Consider the following 16,813-nt stretch of genomic DNA (forward strand, 5'->3'; position numbering starts at 1 on the left):
GCTGGCCAACCAATAGCTAATGAAATGTCTTGGATATGATCAGTGGAACCAGGAATGAATTCAACTAGACCCCAGTGTTTTAAGTCTATCTGATTAGGAGAATCGCCCAGTAATTCTGCACAGGAAGACAAGACAGGAGCTGGTGTAGGGGGTCAGATTTAGAGTTTGATCTAACTGTGTTATCTTTGACATAATGGTGGAACAGTCTTTTGCATTCAGTTCTCTGTGCTCCAAAGAGTAAAATGGAGAAATAGTTTGAACCAAATATCTGGGTTTCCAGCCAAATAGAAAAATTTATAGTTAAGAATCTAAGTCTTTGTGTTTTTTTAAATACTTCTTTGATGTCCCACTTAAACAATCTCTTCATATGAAATTTCAGATTTCCCATGCCTATTTGATGTTGTTTAGAAAAAAATTGTCAAAAATATTACTCCCAATTTAGAGCAGTTATACATTAAGAGGTGGCATATAAAAATCTTCCTTAATGCCCTAATGTGAAAAATGTTACAGAATGTTGTTCTTCAGTTATTTTCCTCGTTCATTATGGTGTTTATATGGAATTTTAGATATTTTGTTATTTTAGTTTTATTTCATGCCTTCTTGACTTAAAAATCTGCCACTTGTATATTAACAGGTTTTAGAATGCCCTTTTGAACCCTTCCCTGTTCCTGTACCTCCTTCCCCTTTTCTCTATTGCAATCAATTACCCGAATTTAACCCAGAAAGCTATGTGCAGGCCAACTGGTGTTTAAGCGGCAATGAGAAAGAATTTACTATTTCTTGATACTTAATTTCGAAAAAGTACATGGTGTCTTATATATTTTAAATTGGAGGAATAAGGGGGTTGATTCCATGCATTATCATGTGAACATTGTAATCCTATCAAAGAACATAGTTAATGCTAAGCGAAGTTAGCCAGTCCCCCCAAAAAAACAAATGCCGAATGTTTTCTCTGATATAAGGTGACTGACTCATAGTGGGGTAGGGAGGGGGGGAACATGGGAGGAATAGACGTACTCTAGATAGGGCAGAGGGGTGGGAGGGGTAGGGGGTTAGACATGATGATGGAATATGATGGATATCGTTATCCAAAGTATAAAGACATGAATTGGTGTGAACATACTTTATATACAAACAGAAATATGAAAAATTGTGCTCTATGTGTAATAAGAACTGTAATGCATTCCACTGTCATGTATTTAAAAAATAAAATCAATTTAAAAAATGAGAAAGTTAATGATTTTAAGCAAACAGGTATCAACAGTGCTCTATGGGCAATCACATCATTCCAGCTTGTACCTACATGAACAAAGCTGTAGTGTATTTTGCCTTTGAGTAAGGGTCATGCTGATTCACTGTGGTGGCAGACTCTGCTGGATCATCTGCCTTGTGTTCTGTCACCTGTCAAGAGTTGGAAGGACCAGGTAGTATGTGGTAAAGTTCTCTAAGTACTCCTTCTCCTAAAGTGAGGCAGTTCTATAACTTGTGCCTTCAGTCTCTTGATTCACAATTTAGTATTACTCAGATGAACCACATTACTATCAGTTTTTGTACTTATGAGGCGTCAGATGTTTTCATGGACTCATCTTTTTTTCCTATAGATGTCCAGAGGGCTTCCTTGGAGAATATTGTCAGCATCGAAACCCCTGTGAGAAGAACCGCTGCCAGAATAGTGGCACCTGCGTGGCCCAGGCCATGTTGGGGAAAGCTACCTGCCGATGTGCTCCAGGGTTCACGGGCGAGGACTGCCAGTATTCCACCTCTCACCCCTGCTTTGTGTCTCGCCCCTGCTTGAATGGAGGCACCTGCCATATGCTCAGCCGGGATACCTATGAGTGCACCTGCCAAGTTGGTTTTACAGGTAACAAAGGGGGCTCAACCTTGTACTTTCCTACTCTTAGCAGGTACCTTTATTTTGCATCTTTAGATCATAGTATCTGGCTCCTGTAGGATCTCCCAGCATTATGATAAGGAACTATCCTCAACTTCTGTTTGAGAGTTTTTAAGGAGTGGAAAAGGAGAAAGAAAAAAGGTCAAATACTTAGGCATATTTGACTACATAAAGTGTTTATGTCAGGATTGGGGATCAAAGCAAATTCACTAAAGGAAAGTCACTGTCACCAGAAGGAAAGTCATGGTTACTTCCTTCTTAAAATGTCTGCTGTTTAGACATTCAGGACACTGACTTCTCTGGTTTTGTGAGCTCTGATTCATTTTTTCTCTCTCTCTCTCTCTCTCTCTCTCTCTCTCTACATTGTTTTGTCTTTATCTGTTAAATTTCACATTTCCTGAAATCCTATTTGGAGTGATATCACAGCTCGCCCTGAGGAATCTCAGTTTCTTCAGTTGCTTCAACAGCTGTCATCATCTTTGTTAGTTGCCAGTGTCTCTCACAGTCATCCCTGTTCCTCTGCCCCCACCCAAACATTCAGACTCCTGTTCTAACTACCTGTTGCATTTTTCCTTAGAAATATTCCGAGAACCTCAAACTTAGCATGTTGATATAAGTAAGTGACACCAATACATATTCCAAATACTAAGACTAGAAACTCTCTCCTTGTCTGCACCCTCTTAAGATCCTGTTACCTGCCAGCCTCTGAATCATTTCTCACTTTTACTCCTCTCTAGTTGCTCTGCTATTCTGTAGGTGTGTGTTATGGTATCCCTCACCTAGATTGATAAAGTAGTTCCTTAACTGATTTTCTCGCTTCATTTCATTCATCCATCATATTGTAGCTTTAGCTATAAATGCAGATTTAACAAACTCACCTCTTTGTAGTGTCTTATGAATTTTTGCCATCCACAGAATGAACTGTAAACTCTTTACTTGGCTACTTTGGCTTATCACAGTGTATGCCTCACATCTTTTCATAGTCTCACTATCTCACAAGCATCTAGGTTTGGTCACACTTATATTTTCATCATTTCTTAGAGATGTCATACTTCCTGTTGCTTCCGTGTGGTTTCCTGGAGTGTTCTTCTGTTCTTCTCTACGATTGGTGATTGCCTGATTTGTCTTAGTGACCCTTTCATGTTTGCTTTAGGCAGTTAGTCACAGTTTGATTATTTTTATGTCACATTTTACTGTAATTGATTTTTTTTACATGTCTCTTACCTGAATAGATTTGGTTTCTTCAGAGGTAGATCTTAGCTTTTTTCCATTGGTATTTATTAAATTCAGAAAATTTGTTATTTATTAAATTGAGAAAAGGAGGACCATTCTCCACAGGTTGAGTTCATCCTTTTGGTTTTTGTGAGAGCCCGTCACCCTCACCTAGTTAGACCTTGTTAGCTCATCTACACCCAGACTAAGAAGCAGAGGCAACAAGTTAGTGCCTGTACACAGTACATGTGGGAATCTGAGTTAAAGGACATTTCTGTTTCAGTTGTGGGCAGGCACCTTGATATCTGTGGTCTCCAGAAATAAACATTTATGTCCCTTTCTGCTGTAATACATACCTCTGAGCAAAATGAAGGGAAAAAATAGGCCCAAAATTGCAGTTCCTTCATTTTCTTTCTGCTCAGCACCTGAGATATATGTGCTGTGCCTAACTCTATATTGGTCCTTTCCCTTTTGGTTTGGCATTCTTTGATAAGCAGAGAGCATTTCTGTGTGACATTTCTCACGTATCATGACTTTTCTCCTTTTAGCAAAGCTGTCATGTCTCATTTGCTTTACTGTGGGGTCAAAGATTTAGACAGCCAGTTGGATTATTAACAAAACCAGGGAGTTCTCATCTGTAGCTTAAAAAATAAAAGACTTAGGCTAATGTAAACAAAAAAGTCATATGAATACCAGATTTACTAAAAGTTTGGGCATATTTCTGTTTCTCTTTCCCTTTCTCCCTCTCTCAAGAATGTGCTCTGCTTCCTGTGGACAGATACCTTGGCGTTTAGCCTGGCGGAGTCCCCCTACTCCTGGTGTTTTTCTGCCTGGAAGACTCCACGGAAGTTACCTTTTCAGACACCTGTCCTCGTGACAGCTTCTATTTTTTCTGACACATTGGAGGCCAAGGATCCTTCACCATCTCCACACATATCAAGCAGTACCTATATTAAGACCACATATTAACAAAATGTTTCCCAGAATGGATAGTATATTGTGTTTAAAGGAAATAGAAGTAATATTGACCTAAGAGGCCTCTTTAGTAACTTGTTGGGGAAAATATCAGTACATTTTATGTATTCAGTAAAATAACTTGAGAATATACTAGGGGGACCTAGCCCCTGTTGGTGTGGCAGCTGTTTATAATGGAAGGAAAGAGCAGAGCTGCAGTGTTGGGGGGGCATTTAAGAATGACTTTATAGAGGAGGTAACTGTTGAGCAAAGTTGTTAAGATAAGGGAAGAGTTCACTAAATAATCAAAGCAGAAGCTGGCATTCTAAAAGGAGGAGCAGCTTGTGCAAACACAGGGAGGTGTGAGAACGGATGGATCAGACCCTAGTCATAGGGATCAGTGTAATCCTTCAGGACTGGGCTTCGTATGACAATGTGGTCCCCTTATGTGCTCTATCCATGACGTCTTTGAGTCTCATCTATGGGCCTTAGAGAGTTTCTGAAAAGGACCCTTGTAATCAGACAATCTTGAGGAAGCTCTGATTTGTTCTTCCATAAAATCAAAGAGCTTGAGGATCTCCATGCAAGAACTCCTGCAGTCACTTCTTGGATGGGAGAGGGGTTTTGAAGCTGGGGCTGGCTCCTGATTATATGAAAAGTACTAAGTTCTCTTCTCCCCTGTAGGAAAGCTGTGCCAGTGGACTGATGCCTGCCTGTCTCATCCATGTGCAAATGGAAGTACCTGTACCACTGTAGCCAACCAGTTCTCCTGCAAATGTCTCACAGGCTTCACAGGGCAAAAGTGTGAAACTGATGTCAATGAGTGTGAAATACCAGGACGCTGCCAGCATGGTGGCACCTGCCTCAACCTACCTGGTTCCTACCAGTGTCAGTGCCCCCAAGGCTTCACAGGCCAACATTGTGACAGCCCCTATGTGCCCTGTGCACCCTCCCCCTGTGTCAATGGAGGCACCTGCCGGCAGACTGGTGACTTCACTTTTGAGTGCAACTGCCTTCCAGGTAAGGAACTCCCTAGTGTCCTAGGATTGGGAAACAAATCAATTGCAAGAAGAAGGTGGAAGTCAGTGAGTGTGGTTCAGTTGTTCCTTTAGGAAGTGTACTAAAGCAGGGAAAAAGGGAAGTGAGGATTTTGTGAGAGGTGGCTTACTAGTGAGGGAGGAATTTTATGGGCCCACTGTGGTCTATAAACTGAGCAGGGGATAATTTAACATGTCAAGGTTTATGATGATGAGTGGCTAGGAAATTGTTTATTGTCCCTTCTGGAGAAACAGAAGATATAAGAGAAATAGAGTTCTGGGAAAGGGACAGGCAAATCTGGAGTGGAGAAGAACACAATGAGAATTAGACATTGGAAAATATGTATGCATGGTTAATAAAGTACTTTAAATTATAGTGACACTAAGAGTAGGTAGACAACTTTCCCATATGCTTTTGCCTCTGATTGAATAATTCACTATAATTTGAATGTATCCACCCTCCCATATGTGATTTTCCCTGAAGGTTTGGTCTTCAGAACCCTTACCCATATACCTTCCCTGATTTGGGGGTAATCCTACTCTATCTTGAGGCTGGAGAATTTTGAAGCTGGGAGGGGGGTCCTCTGTTAATCAATAGGTACTTTTTGATGGCCTCTGGTAGATAATGTATGAGAGACTAAGTAAATACTTTGTCATCCTCTGGGCTGGTAGAAGTGCCTTAGAGCACACAGGTAACCCAAGGTAGATGGCAAAAACGGAGCAGCAAGGTCTGGAAGCTCCAGGCTGGTGTTCCTTGGCAGGGAGGAGCAAATGGCCAGATCACTTTACTTCTTAAACAAGTGATGAGGAGGCTGAAAACCAAGAATTTTGATTGGGAACAGAGCATAAACAGCTGGAGCAAATGAATTACTAAGCAACAAGGATCCTGTTTTTATACAAATATCCTTAGAACAAAAACAAAAGAAGGAAAACTGTGTGTGTGGGGGGGAATAATGTGCTAAGTAAGCAGAATGGTCTCAAAAAGAAGTTGTTCTAGCCACTGTTTCAGAGTGGGAATCTTAGATTGTGGTGTTGTGGATATGGTTCACATAAAATGGGTTTGTGTGTTTTATCTTTTGGGAATTAAGGATCATAGGTTGGTCCTCAGAATAAGACCAAATAGTAATTTATTCATTTCATTTAGTAAAAATTTCTTGACTCTCTGCTATGTTCTAGGTACTGTTATGTGTTTGGGGTACAGTAACACAAGACACTGCTACTAGTTGCAATGAAAACTTTTTATTATTTAGGTTGTAAGAATATACTATGTGTATTGCTTTTAGTTTCTCTTTCAATAAAGAATAATGTTATCATTCTCTACTAAGTAGATGTTTATTATTATAATATTTCTGTCATCCACATTATCTTGCAGAAGGACTAACTAAAAGATATCCCGCACTCCTGTATTTGTTTGCATTTTCAGGGCTAGAGACAGAAATAGAAATATAAACAATTTAGTTTTATAAATATTTTAATATTGCAAACATTCTAGTAGTCTAATATGTAATGGTCTAAGTGGGTAGTAATTAAGGTTAGTGTGATTTATGGTTGAAGGTTAGATACTGTTTTCAGTTTTAAGAAAATTACTTTTAATAGTTGCCTAGAACAGTAGGTTGATTTGGCAGCAAAATTTTGAGAGGAAGTCAGAGAAGTCAATAAAGGAAGTCTTTAGCTGAGAGAGAGTGATTATTCACTCCCATTGTCTCTGCATTGTTTTCCATTAACCTCGATAAGAACCTTAGGGAATTCTGAGAGTGTGTCCAGGAAGAGATCTGTCAAACAAGAATAGCATCTCTTCCTTGAGAAAGGAAATAACCAGGCATTCCTCAGCCAAGTTGCTGCCAGGGCTGGTGGGCTAGGGAGTGAGATTTTGGCTCTCTTCACATTCTGCTTGTCATTCACTGATGGTGTGTTGGGGGATGCTGAGGGGATTTAAGCAGGGAGAAGATTGGGCAAAGATAAAGCTAACATTTATTTAAAACCTTTTGAGTTAGGTACCACCAGGTACTTTCACACCCATTAGTGTAATTAAACACAAAATCCTTGGGGTTAGGAGTTATTTTTTGAGTTTCTCATGTGAAGTGACTGAAATTTGGTCGTGTTAAGTAAATTTACTCAAAGTTGCAGAGCTGATACAGGAGAGACTGGGCTCCTGAAACCCAGGCATGTTATTTCCAAAGCCTGAGCTTTTGTGCATCATACTGGGTTACATTGCACTGCTCATCTGCTTCCTGGAGGTGTGTTGAAGATGTGTTGCTTTCTTTAAATACTTTGAGCTATGTGGGTTAAAATAATATGTTTACACTATAAGGGGAAAAAAAACTCCGAGATACTCATAATTCTAACCAAATACATTGTGTAGCTGTTTAGACATAGTTAAGTAGGTTATTTCTTGCCTCATAGGGTCCCATGGTCTAAAGTGGATTAGTAGCTTGAACAAATTTGTAGAAGGAAATAAAGTAATTCAAAACCATAGATATAGTAACACTTTGAATAAATATATATTTACAGTTTGTAAGATTCTATTGTTCTTATGTCCCAGGTGAAGTTTGGGAAGTATTCATTTGATTTCCAAAATAGTGCCTGGAGATGATTTTCTTTTTAAGTTCTTTTCATGGTGCAGTACCATTCTTCTTGTCTCTTGCTCAGTTTTTCCTTCAGATTATCCGAGAGATTGAAATGTTACTTAAAAGTAGTATTCACCATCTCCTTGTGAATAGTTTCCTTATTTAAAGAGAATTAGTATTTCTGTTCTAAAAATGGGGACACCAGGTCTTCAGGATGTTTCAGTGGCTTGTTGAGCTATTTTGCAACTTTTCAAGAAATGGTTGCTTTTTACCACATTCCAAGTCTTTGCACTTCCCAGCCCCCTTCCTTAATTACTGACCTTGGTCTACTTTTTGTTTTATTTTTCTGTGACACTTATCTTCTTACTATATAATTTTTGCTATGTAATTTACTTCATTTTGCCTATTGTTTATTGTTTTATCTTTTCCAAATCCTATTGCCTCCTCCTGTCTCCAGAATGAAAGCTGGATCTTTGTTTTTGCTTCCTCAAGTACCCCAAACACCTTTTAAAAATATCTCCTGAAACCTAAGAGGCCTGCACACACTTCTTGACTGACCAACTGTTTGAGTGCAGTGTCAGGTCACCATAATGGAGTATGCGACTCTGGGTTTCTCATTTTCTTCCTGGTATCAGGCATCCTAGATTGAGCCTGGCTTTGCTGATCCATAACGGGGGTAGGGGGAAGCATGGGAGGAATGGAGGAATTCTAGATAGGGCAAAGGGGAGGGAGAGGAAGGGAGGGAGTATGCGGGTAGGAAAGTTGGTAGAATGAGATGGACATCATTATCATGTATGAAGTACATGTATGAAGTATATACCAAGTACATGTATGAAGACATGGATGGTGTGACTCTACTTTGTGAACAACCAGAGACATGAAAAATTGTGCTCTATATGTGTAATATAAATTGAAGTACATTCTGCTGTCATGTATAACAAATTAGAATAAATAAATAAATTTAAAATAAAAAAAGGAAGAAATTTGGAGTGTTTTTCAACTCAAGTTGGTGAATAGCATGTAAGTTAGTGATTACCTTTAAATGGTTAAGTTAAAATTCTTTTCCTGCAAAGGATACTGTGGTCACTGAGAGTTGATTTTAGTATTATTGTAGGACTCATTGGGAAGGAATCAAAACTGCAAAAATGACTCATCTGGTGTGACATGGAAAATATGTTTCTCCACAGAGAGGAAAAAGGGCTATCTTTAAGAGGGAACTAGTAGAATGGAATCAAGGAACCACATTCCATAGTCTCTTTGGATCAGCAGCTGTTAATAATCTGGACCCTTCATAAGCTTCCATCATATGAAGCCCTTAGTAGAAGAAGCCCTGAGGAGGGCACCCAGCTGCAGTAATTTTAACACAAGAACAATAAATTATTGGATCATTGACTCCCAGTATTTTGGGTTCCAGCCAACCAATTGGGAGAGAATGTGTTAGGCTGGCTTTATGTCTGTGGATATTTTAATAAATAACACACTAATCAGAACACAGTGGGCTGTTTTGAGTCTACTGCTATCCCTTGTGAGTTCACAGTTGGATTGGACAGTTCTCAGTGTACTTTCCCTTTTCTTTTTCTCTCACATCTGTTTATTCTTCTATAATTTTTTCTTCAAACTTCACAGAAAGCTGCCTGGTATGTCCTGTCTTTATCAGTGAAGGTTGATCCTTTGTGAACCATCCTGCACTTCACAGGCTGGATAGATGTGGCATCGCTCTACATTAAAAAACAGTTTTCACATGTTTTGTGGCTTTTGTGTCTATTCTCATATTCCTGAGCTCAAGAACTATCAGAAATATTTCCTTCTTGCACCTTTACACTCAGAATCCAGTGGTCTTCTCTTGGATATTATGTTAATCATATTTTGGTAACTTTGTTTTTGTGGCAGATTTCTTTCTTGGAAATTAAAAAAAAAAAGTAGACTTGTGTCATTTTGCTTTTGTCCAGCTCTAGGTACCCCCTGATTCCCCTTGCTCTTTGATTCCTCTCATGGACGCTTTCCCCCAGACTTTGTGCCTGGCCCAAGAGCATCTTGGTTATGTCATCTCATCTTCCCTTCTCCCTTGCCCCTTTCCACCCTCACACCTCCCAGTGCCTGAAAGACACTGATGCTCCTCTGAGAGACGTTGCTCTCTGTGTGGGACGACACATTTAAAGATTTGTCTGCTCCCCTCTTCACTGCCATCCTTAATCACTGAAGTGGCCCACCAGTTTATAATAGCACAATCTTTAATGTACTTTCTCAATTTCTCTCCTTCTGGCCTTGTGAGGACGGGAATTGGCTTTGAGAAATGGGCTCCTATTAGTGCAGCTGTGGGAACCCTTTTTGTGACTTTGCCACGCTATCCCACCCACAAGTCTGGAGGCCTGTCTTTTTCCCTTTCCCCTAAAAACTTTAAAAAGTATTTTTTAGAAGTGTCTGCTCTGTGACTTATTCTTAGAGCATTTCCCCCACTTTTTGGATGGGTTGTTTCTTACAAGAATTTGCTATCTATTTCCAAAAAGAGTTCTGTATCTCTATTTCTTTTTTAAATATATATATTTTTTACTTGTAGTTGGGCACAACGCCTTTATTTATATTTATTTTTATGTGGAGCTGAAGATTGGCCCAGCGCCTTGCAATGTATTTCAGACATTGGAACTTTTTTTTTCATTAAAAAAAAAAAAAAAAACCTATTTATTTATTTATTTATTTATTTATTTATTTATTTTTATGGGCGGCGGGGGGGGGTGCTGAGGATTGAACCCAGTGCCTCACACATGCTAGGCAAGCGCTCTACCACTAAGCCGCAACTCCAGCCCCAGATGTTGGAACTTTTGACTTAAGGTCTTTTTTTTGCTTGTTTCAGAGGAGACTCTGGGTTCCTAGGAAACGTACTGACAAAAACTGGGTAGAGTTTCTGGTTCAGTGCTGACTCCTGCCTGCTGGCCGTTTAGTCATGGGCAGCTCAGCATTGTGGCCCTCCACTTCCCTGTCTGTAGCAGTAGTGAGATTAGAGTATATAATCTCTAGTGGATGCTCTAACCCCATTGATACATAATAATATTAGCTAATATATTTTGTTTTTATAACAAATAGCATCTTTATTGAGATATAATTCATATGCCAACTTGCTTTTACAAAGCATATAATTCAGTGGCTTAGTATATTCATAGATGTGTAATCATCACCACAGTCAATTTTAGAATATTTTTATACTCCAGAAGAAACCACGTACCCATTATCAGTTGATACCCATTCTTCATAACTCCCTCCCAACCCTAGGCAACTACTAATTTAGTTTATGGTTCAGTTTGCCTATTCTGGACATTTCATATAAATGAAAATATACAATATGTAGTCATTAATGACTGACTCCTTTCACTTGTAATGTTTTTAAAGTTCATCCATGCTATAGCATATATCAATACTGCAGTCCTTTTCATGGCTGAATAATATTCCATCAAATAGGTTTGCCACATTTTATTTATTAATCAGTTGATTGGCATTTTGACCATTGTGAATAATGCTGCTATGAACATTCTTGGACAAGTTTTTTTGTTGATATAATGATATGTTACCATTTAGGGGGAGGGTATATGCCTAGGAGAGTAGAATTTCTAAGTCATATAAATCATATAAAATCATATAAATCATATAAAATTTCAAGAACTGCTAGTCTCAGACAATATTCCAAACTGGCTGTACTATTTTATATTCCAACCAGCAGTATATGAGGGTTCCAATTTTTTGCATCCTTATCAACATTTGTTAAGTTTATGTCAAAACTCTTTTTATATACTTACTATTTATTTGTGTTTCTTTTTTGGAGAATGTCTACTTAAATGCTGTGCTCAGTTGATGATTGGGTTATTTATATTTTTATAAAGCTATAAAAATTCTTTCTTTTTTTTAAGAGTTAAAATGTTTTATTTGATTATTACACTGAACAGTTACCATGGAAGTTTGTTTAGTTTGATCAGGACATTGAACATTTTTCTTTTAATTTTATTTATTTATTTATAAATAATAGCGGAATGCATTACAATTCTTATTACATATATAGAGCTCAATTTTTCATATCTCTGGTTTTAATACATAGTATACTCACACCAATTTGTGTTCTTTATCCTAGATTCAGGTCTCTTATCAGGCAGATACTTTTCTTCTATTTGTGGGCAATCTTCTTACTTTCTTGATGGCATTCTTCGGAACCCAGTATTTTTAATTTGATGAAGTCCAATTTATCTATTTTTTTTCCTTATGCTTTGGGGCATATTTGAGAAACCTTTACTTACCTCAAGGTACAAAGATTTACTTCTGTTTTTTTTTCTAATAGTTTTATAATTTTAGCTTTTACTTCAGGTCCCTGGTCCATTTTGAGCTAATTTTTATGTGTGAAGAGGTCTAACCTCATTCTTTTGCATATGGGCATTTAGTTGACCCAGCACCATGTACTGAATCAAGTGTTTTTTGTATCAATCTCACTCATTTAATCTTTACAGCAACTCTTCAATCTGTATGAGGACAGAAAGTTAAGCTTTGTGCCCAGGGCCACTCAGTTATCTCGAGGCAGGGCGGAGAGGTAGTTTGGCCTCATAGACTGTTTTTCACGTTGAGTTACCTCTCTTGCCTGTCCGCCTCCTTACCTGCCTTCCTATTGACCGGGAGGAACTATCTCAAAAACAGTCAGACATAAAAAGAAAACATTTTATTTCTTTTCTGTTGTGGTTATGCTGAAATGCTTCTGCTTTCTTAATTTGTCTGTGGTTGGTGAATTCAGTTAGTTGTAACAGTGGCTAATATAAAGGCAGGGTCCTGGTTTCTGTTCTTTGTAACTTGGCTACAAGAGCCTTACCACCTCCCTGACACCTTGTTCAAGTCATTCTTAGTCACAGAGAAATACATTAGGGAGAAGATGACCATCAGGAATTATAGGACACCACAGACCACACACGTTCCAGCAGTGGTGCGCCAGGAGCTTCACCCTCCCCCCAACTGAAACCTTAACTTGAACTTTTCTAAAGAATGTCTTCATAAAAAGCACTGGGCTAGGAACACAAACCTTAGTTCCCATTCAGTGACTGCTGTGTGGTAGATCTGTAGCTTTGGCTTCACTTTATCATAATCAGGGGTGGGATTAAGCAATTCAGCATTTTCTGGCGCATTAGTCCATTACTAAGACTTTCAGATGATTAAACAGAAATATGAGTAATATAAATTTTTAAAAATATGAATGTGTATTTCCATTGTCTTTATCAGGCTTTCTTAGTGATACATCTGCTTAAGCGGACTGAGGACCAACTACCTGGAGAAATATAATTTTCTTTAGTCAAGCTTTCAAATATTTGTCTTCCATGAAATCATTTCTTTTGATTTTTGGGTAATATTTTTGGCTACTTGGTTTAAGCTCATTTAGATGACTGACAATTGTGTTCAGAGAAACCAGCTATGTTAAGCAAATGTAGAATCCATAGTAGCTTGTGGTAAGGGATGGGTAGAGCAAGGTGTGATTGATGTTTGTCCCACCTACCAGGCTATAAGTGCCAGAGAAGCAGGGACTTTGCCTCTTTACTGACTGTTCTCTTCCTAATGTCTAGTGTAAGACCCATGAATGTTTTCAATGAGAGAGAAGGACCTTAAGGGATATTTTGAGGGGTCCAAATATCTACTCATATTATATTTCAAATAGGAGTATGTTCATTGAACATTAGCATTGAATTCCAGCTGGTGGCTTGAATAGCTTAGGAATTAGGTAGCAAGAAAAGAGAAAGAATCCCACTATATAAATTACAGACAACAACACTGCAGGCAATTAGAGTGAAGTGTAATGTTCTAGTTTTGTTTTTCACAAAAGGGAAAAATCAGGAAGAAGGAAGCAGTACTATGAATGTGGTATTCATGTAGAGAGGAGCAGGAAGAATTTGAAGTGCTGGAAAGTTTAGTTAGTAATAATGTCACCTTATTTCCAGATAGCTTTTAACTTTTGTATAGTACTGCATTCATGATCTAGAAAGGCAGGCTGGGTAAGTGGACTCAGCCTCATTTTACAGATAAGAAAACTGATCGATTGTAACTTACTGTGTTTTGAACAGCTTGTAGTTGGTGAGATTGGACTTGACCCATAATAATATTTAATATTTCAGTATTTTTCCTATTTCTCACCCCCAGTTTTGAAGGCCTCTGAGCTATCATCCTGGGGGTGGGAGGGAATGTAATTAGGTAATCTTTCATTTGTTCTTCCCAGTAGTTTAGTATGGAGTTGGGGAAAATCTAATACCCTGTTTTTTGGAACCAGTTAATATCTGTCCCAAGAAGACATTTATCTTCCCTGGGATTTTATTTCATGGAAACACCATGAAATACTTGTGAGGTAACTGTGAAGGCATGCCATGGTATAATGAGTCACACTGTCTAGCTGTGCTTAAGGCCAGAAAAGTTGGAGGATGGGGAAATTTTTAATATAGTGAGTCCTGCATTGAGCAGTTGCTGGAGGTTGAACTGAAGTCATGAAGCAGGTCTGTCCTGATGATCATGTCCTGAGCAGAATGCTTATGTATGAGAATCCGTCATTTTCTTTTGTTCCTCTTTTATCAGGTTTTGAAGGCAGCACCTGTGAACGGAATATTGATGACTGTCCTAACCACAAGTGTCAGAATGGAGGGGTTTGTGTGGATGGGGTCAATACATACAACTGCCGCTGCCCCCCTCAGTGGACAGGTATGTACAGTGTGATGAATCCACCAGAATGGAGTGTGAATTGGGAAGGAGAGGAGACTGCTGCTAAAGTGGGCACCTCGAACAAGTCATTTTAGGGCTGCTTTACAAAGGTGTATGAACTGAGCCAGATGCAGTGCTAACCCCAGGCGTTCAGTGTTCACTCAAATATAAATTTTCACAGGAATTATTGGGCAACTGCTCTGAACTCAGCACTGTGCTAAGTGCTACAGTGCATATGAGAGAAGATCTTTATTGGTAGACTCTGAACTTTATTTGTTGGAAAAATAGTACATTGCCTGGAATATAGTAGATGCTTAATAAATATTTGAGAGGAAAGAGCATACTTAAATGCCAAACCAAACTATATACACCACAGGAGTTCAGATCTTATTTGGTCACAGATAGATATCTATCTTATCTTATTGTCATACCTTTTAACTAGCAAAAGCTTGAGCAAGTACTTTGGACATTATTTTATTATAATCATATTTCTTCTCTTTCTTTCTTTTTCTTTTTTTTTCATGGTACTGGGGATTAAACCCAAAGGCTTGTGCATGCTAGGCAAGTGCCCTACCACTGAGCTACATCAAAAGCCCTTTCTGTTTTTTTATTTTGAGACAGGATCTTGCTAAGTTGTCAAGGCTGGCCTTAAACTTGCCATCCTCCTGCCTCAGACTCCCAGCTGGGAGTCTTCTTTCTTTCTTTTTAACATTTTATTAGTTGTTGATAGACCTTTTATTTATTTATTTGCATGCAATGCTGAGTATTGAACCCAGTGCCTCATACATGCTAGGCAAGTGCTCTACCACTGAGCCACAACCCCAGCTCTGCTTTGTCTTTCTTGTATCCCTTTCTCCACACAAGTCAAAAATAATTTTTTCTGCCTCTGACATTAGAAGAGTAGTCTAGCTTAATTTTATACCCTCTTGGAAGTTTCTTTACATTATCCTAAGTTTTTTACTTTAGTAAGTTGGGTGATTTTATGCAGACTGTGGTCTACTTTCTTTTTGTATCCATCTATTTATTTACTGAAAGTGAAGACAATTAAGTTAGAAAGTTTTTGAGAGAAATGGATTGATTCAATGTGGAAACCCAAAGAATAAGTTAGTGTTATAAGAAGAAACTTCAGTACCAGTACTGAACTCTGTTAAGAAGTCTTTATGCTGGATTGCAGTCATTCCTGCCTGGTGTTCTTTAGCATTTCTGAATTGCTTTCCCTTATCGGCAGCATTTAATTATTTAGAGTACTCTTGTTCTATAGACTATGAATAGAAAAGATAAAAAAGGATTTAAAGCTTAAATAACATGATTTTCTGGAAAAGCCCATATTTCTGCTTTTAATCCCCAAACCGTCCTCTTTAATACTTTCCTACTGGGTTTCCCTAGAATTGGACTTTCCCTAGAATTTCTTCATGGGGTCCTGATCCTAGGACTTCACTTCCAACCCTCTGCACTTTCTGTTATGTTCTCTGTTCTCCCTAGCTTTTGCCATTTTTGTGGTAGTTTTTTTTCCACTTAGAAATGACTATAAAGTTAATCAGATGACCAGCCGTAACTGAAAAGATTTGGACTTTTTCTACTTTTAATGAGTCTCACAGTTAGTTCTGGGCAGGATGATATGAGTGTCAGGAACTTGACTTTATTCTAATCTCCCTGTGCCCTGTGGGAGCATGACTCTGTGTGGTACTCAGGCTTCTGATTCCAATGAAGATTAAATGGTATTGTAATTTTGTTGCTGATTTTTCTTTGATACCACACTTGGTTTCCTGCTTTGATATTAATTAGGAAGGTCTGATCTTGGGGCAAAGTTTCCCAGTAAAATGATATTTTACCCAAATTTCTTACCCCAGGATGTTTAATAAATGCCTCTTTTCTATGCAAAATGTTTCTTTCTCAGTGTAATTTGTATTTCTAGAAAAGGTGGCAGAGGTAGTGGATATGTTCCATGTGGTGCTTTCTATTTCTTTTGATCTGTTGGCTGTCATTTGGAGTGATCCTCTGTCTTTAGTTTCCCACCATAGGTTTCCTTTCCCTTTTTAACTCATGTCAATACTTTGATTTCCAGTGACAAGACTTGTTTTCTGCCCTGCCTGTCATTAACAGGATAAAGCCCCAAAATGCTCCCTGTGTTATATGAAGCCTTCATGCCCCAGCTCTATCTGCTTCTCTAGTCTTCTCATGCATCCAACAACTCTCCAGACTCTGGCAGTAAGAGCTGCTCTCAGCTCTCCCACATTGTGCTTGTGTTCTTCCACATTCTGTGTCTTCATTTACTCCATTGCTTTTCTCCAGATTGGCCTGCTCCACCCCTAACCCTGTTTTCTTCATGATTTTGTGCCCGTTTGACTTGGATCAGTTGGTTAACTCCCTCAGGAAGCTTTCCCCAACTCTCTCAGGCTAAGCTAAATGTTCTTGGGCTGTGTTTCTCAGTGTCAGTGTAACTACATTTA

General features: G+C 38.6%; 1 protein-coding gene across 1 annotated transcript in view; it reads left to right on the forward strand.

The window, feature by feature from the left end:
* Notch2 (notch receptor 2) overlaps nucleotides 1-16,813 on the forward strand; it is a 152,833-nt gene that overhangs the window by 65,200 nt on the left and 70,820 nt on the right. The window contains exons 3-5 of the mRNA XM_077803756.1: nucleotides 1,602-1,861; nucleotides 4,742-5,077; nucleotides 14,241-14,363. Coding sequence (XP_077659882.1) covers nucleotides 1,602-1,861; nucleotides 4,742-5,077; nucleotides 14,241-14,363 — 719 coding nt within the window. The remainder of the gene's footprint in view (nucleotides 1-1,601; nucleotides 1,862-4,741; nucleotides 5,078-14,240; nucleotides 14,364-16,813) is intronic.

This window comes from Urocitellus parryii, chromosome 11 (genome assembly GCF_045843805.1).
Source record: "Urocitellus parryii isolate mUroPar1 chromosome 11, mUroPar1.hap1, whole genome shotgun sequence".
NCBI lineage: Eukaryota > Metazoa > Chordata > Mammalia > Rodentia > Sciuridae > Urocitellus > Urocitellus parryii.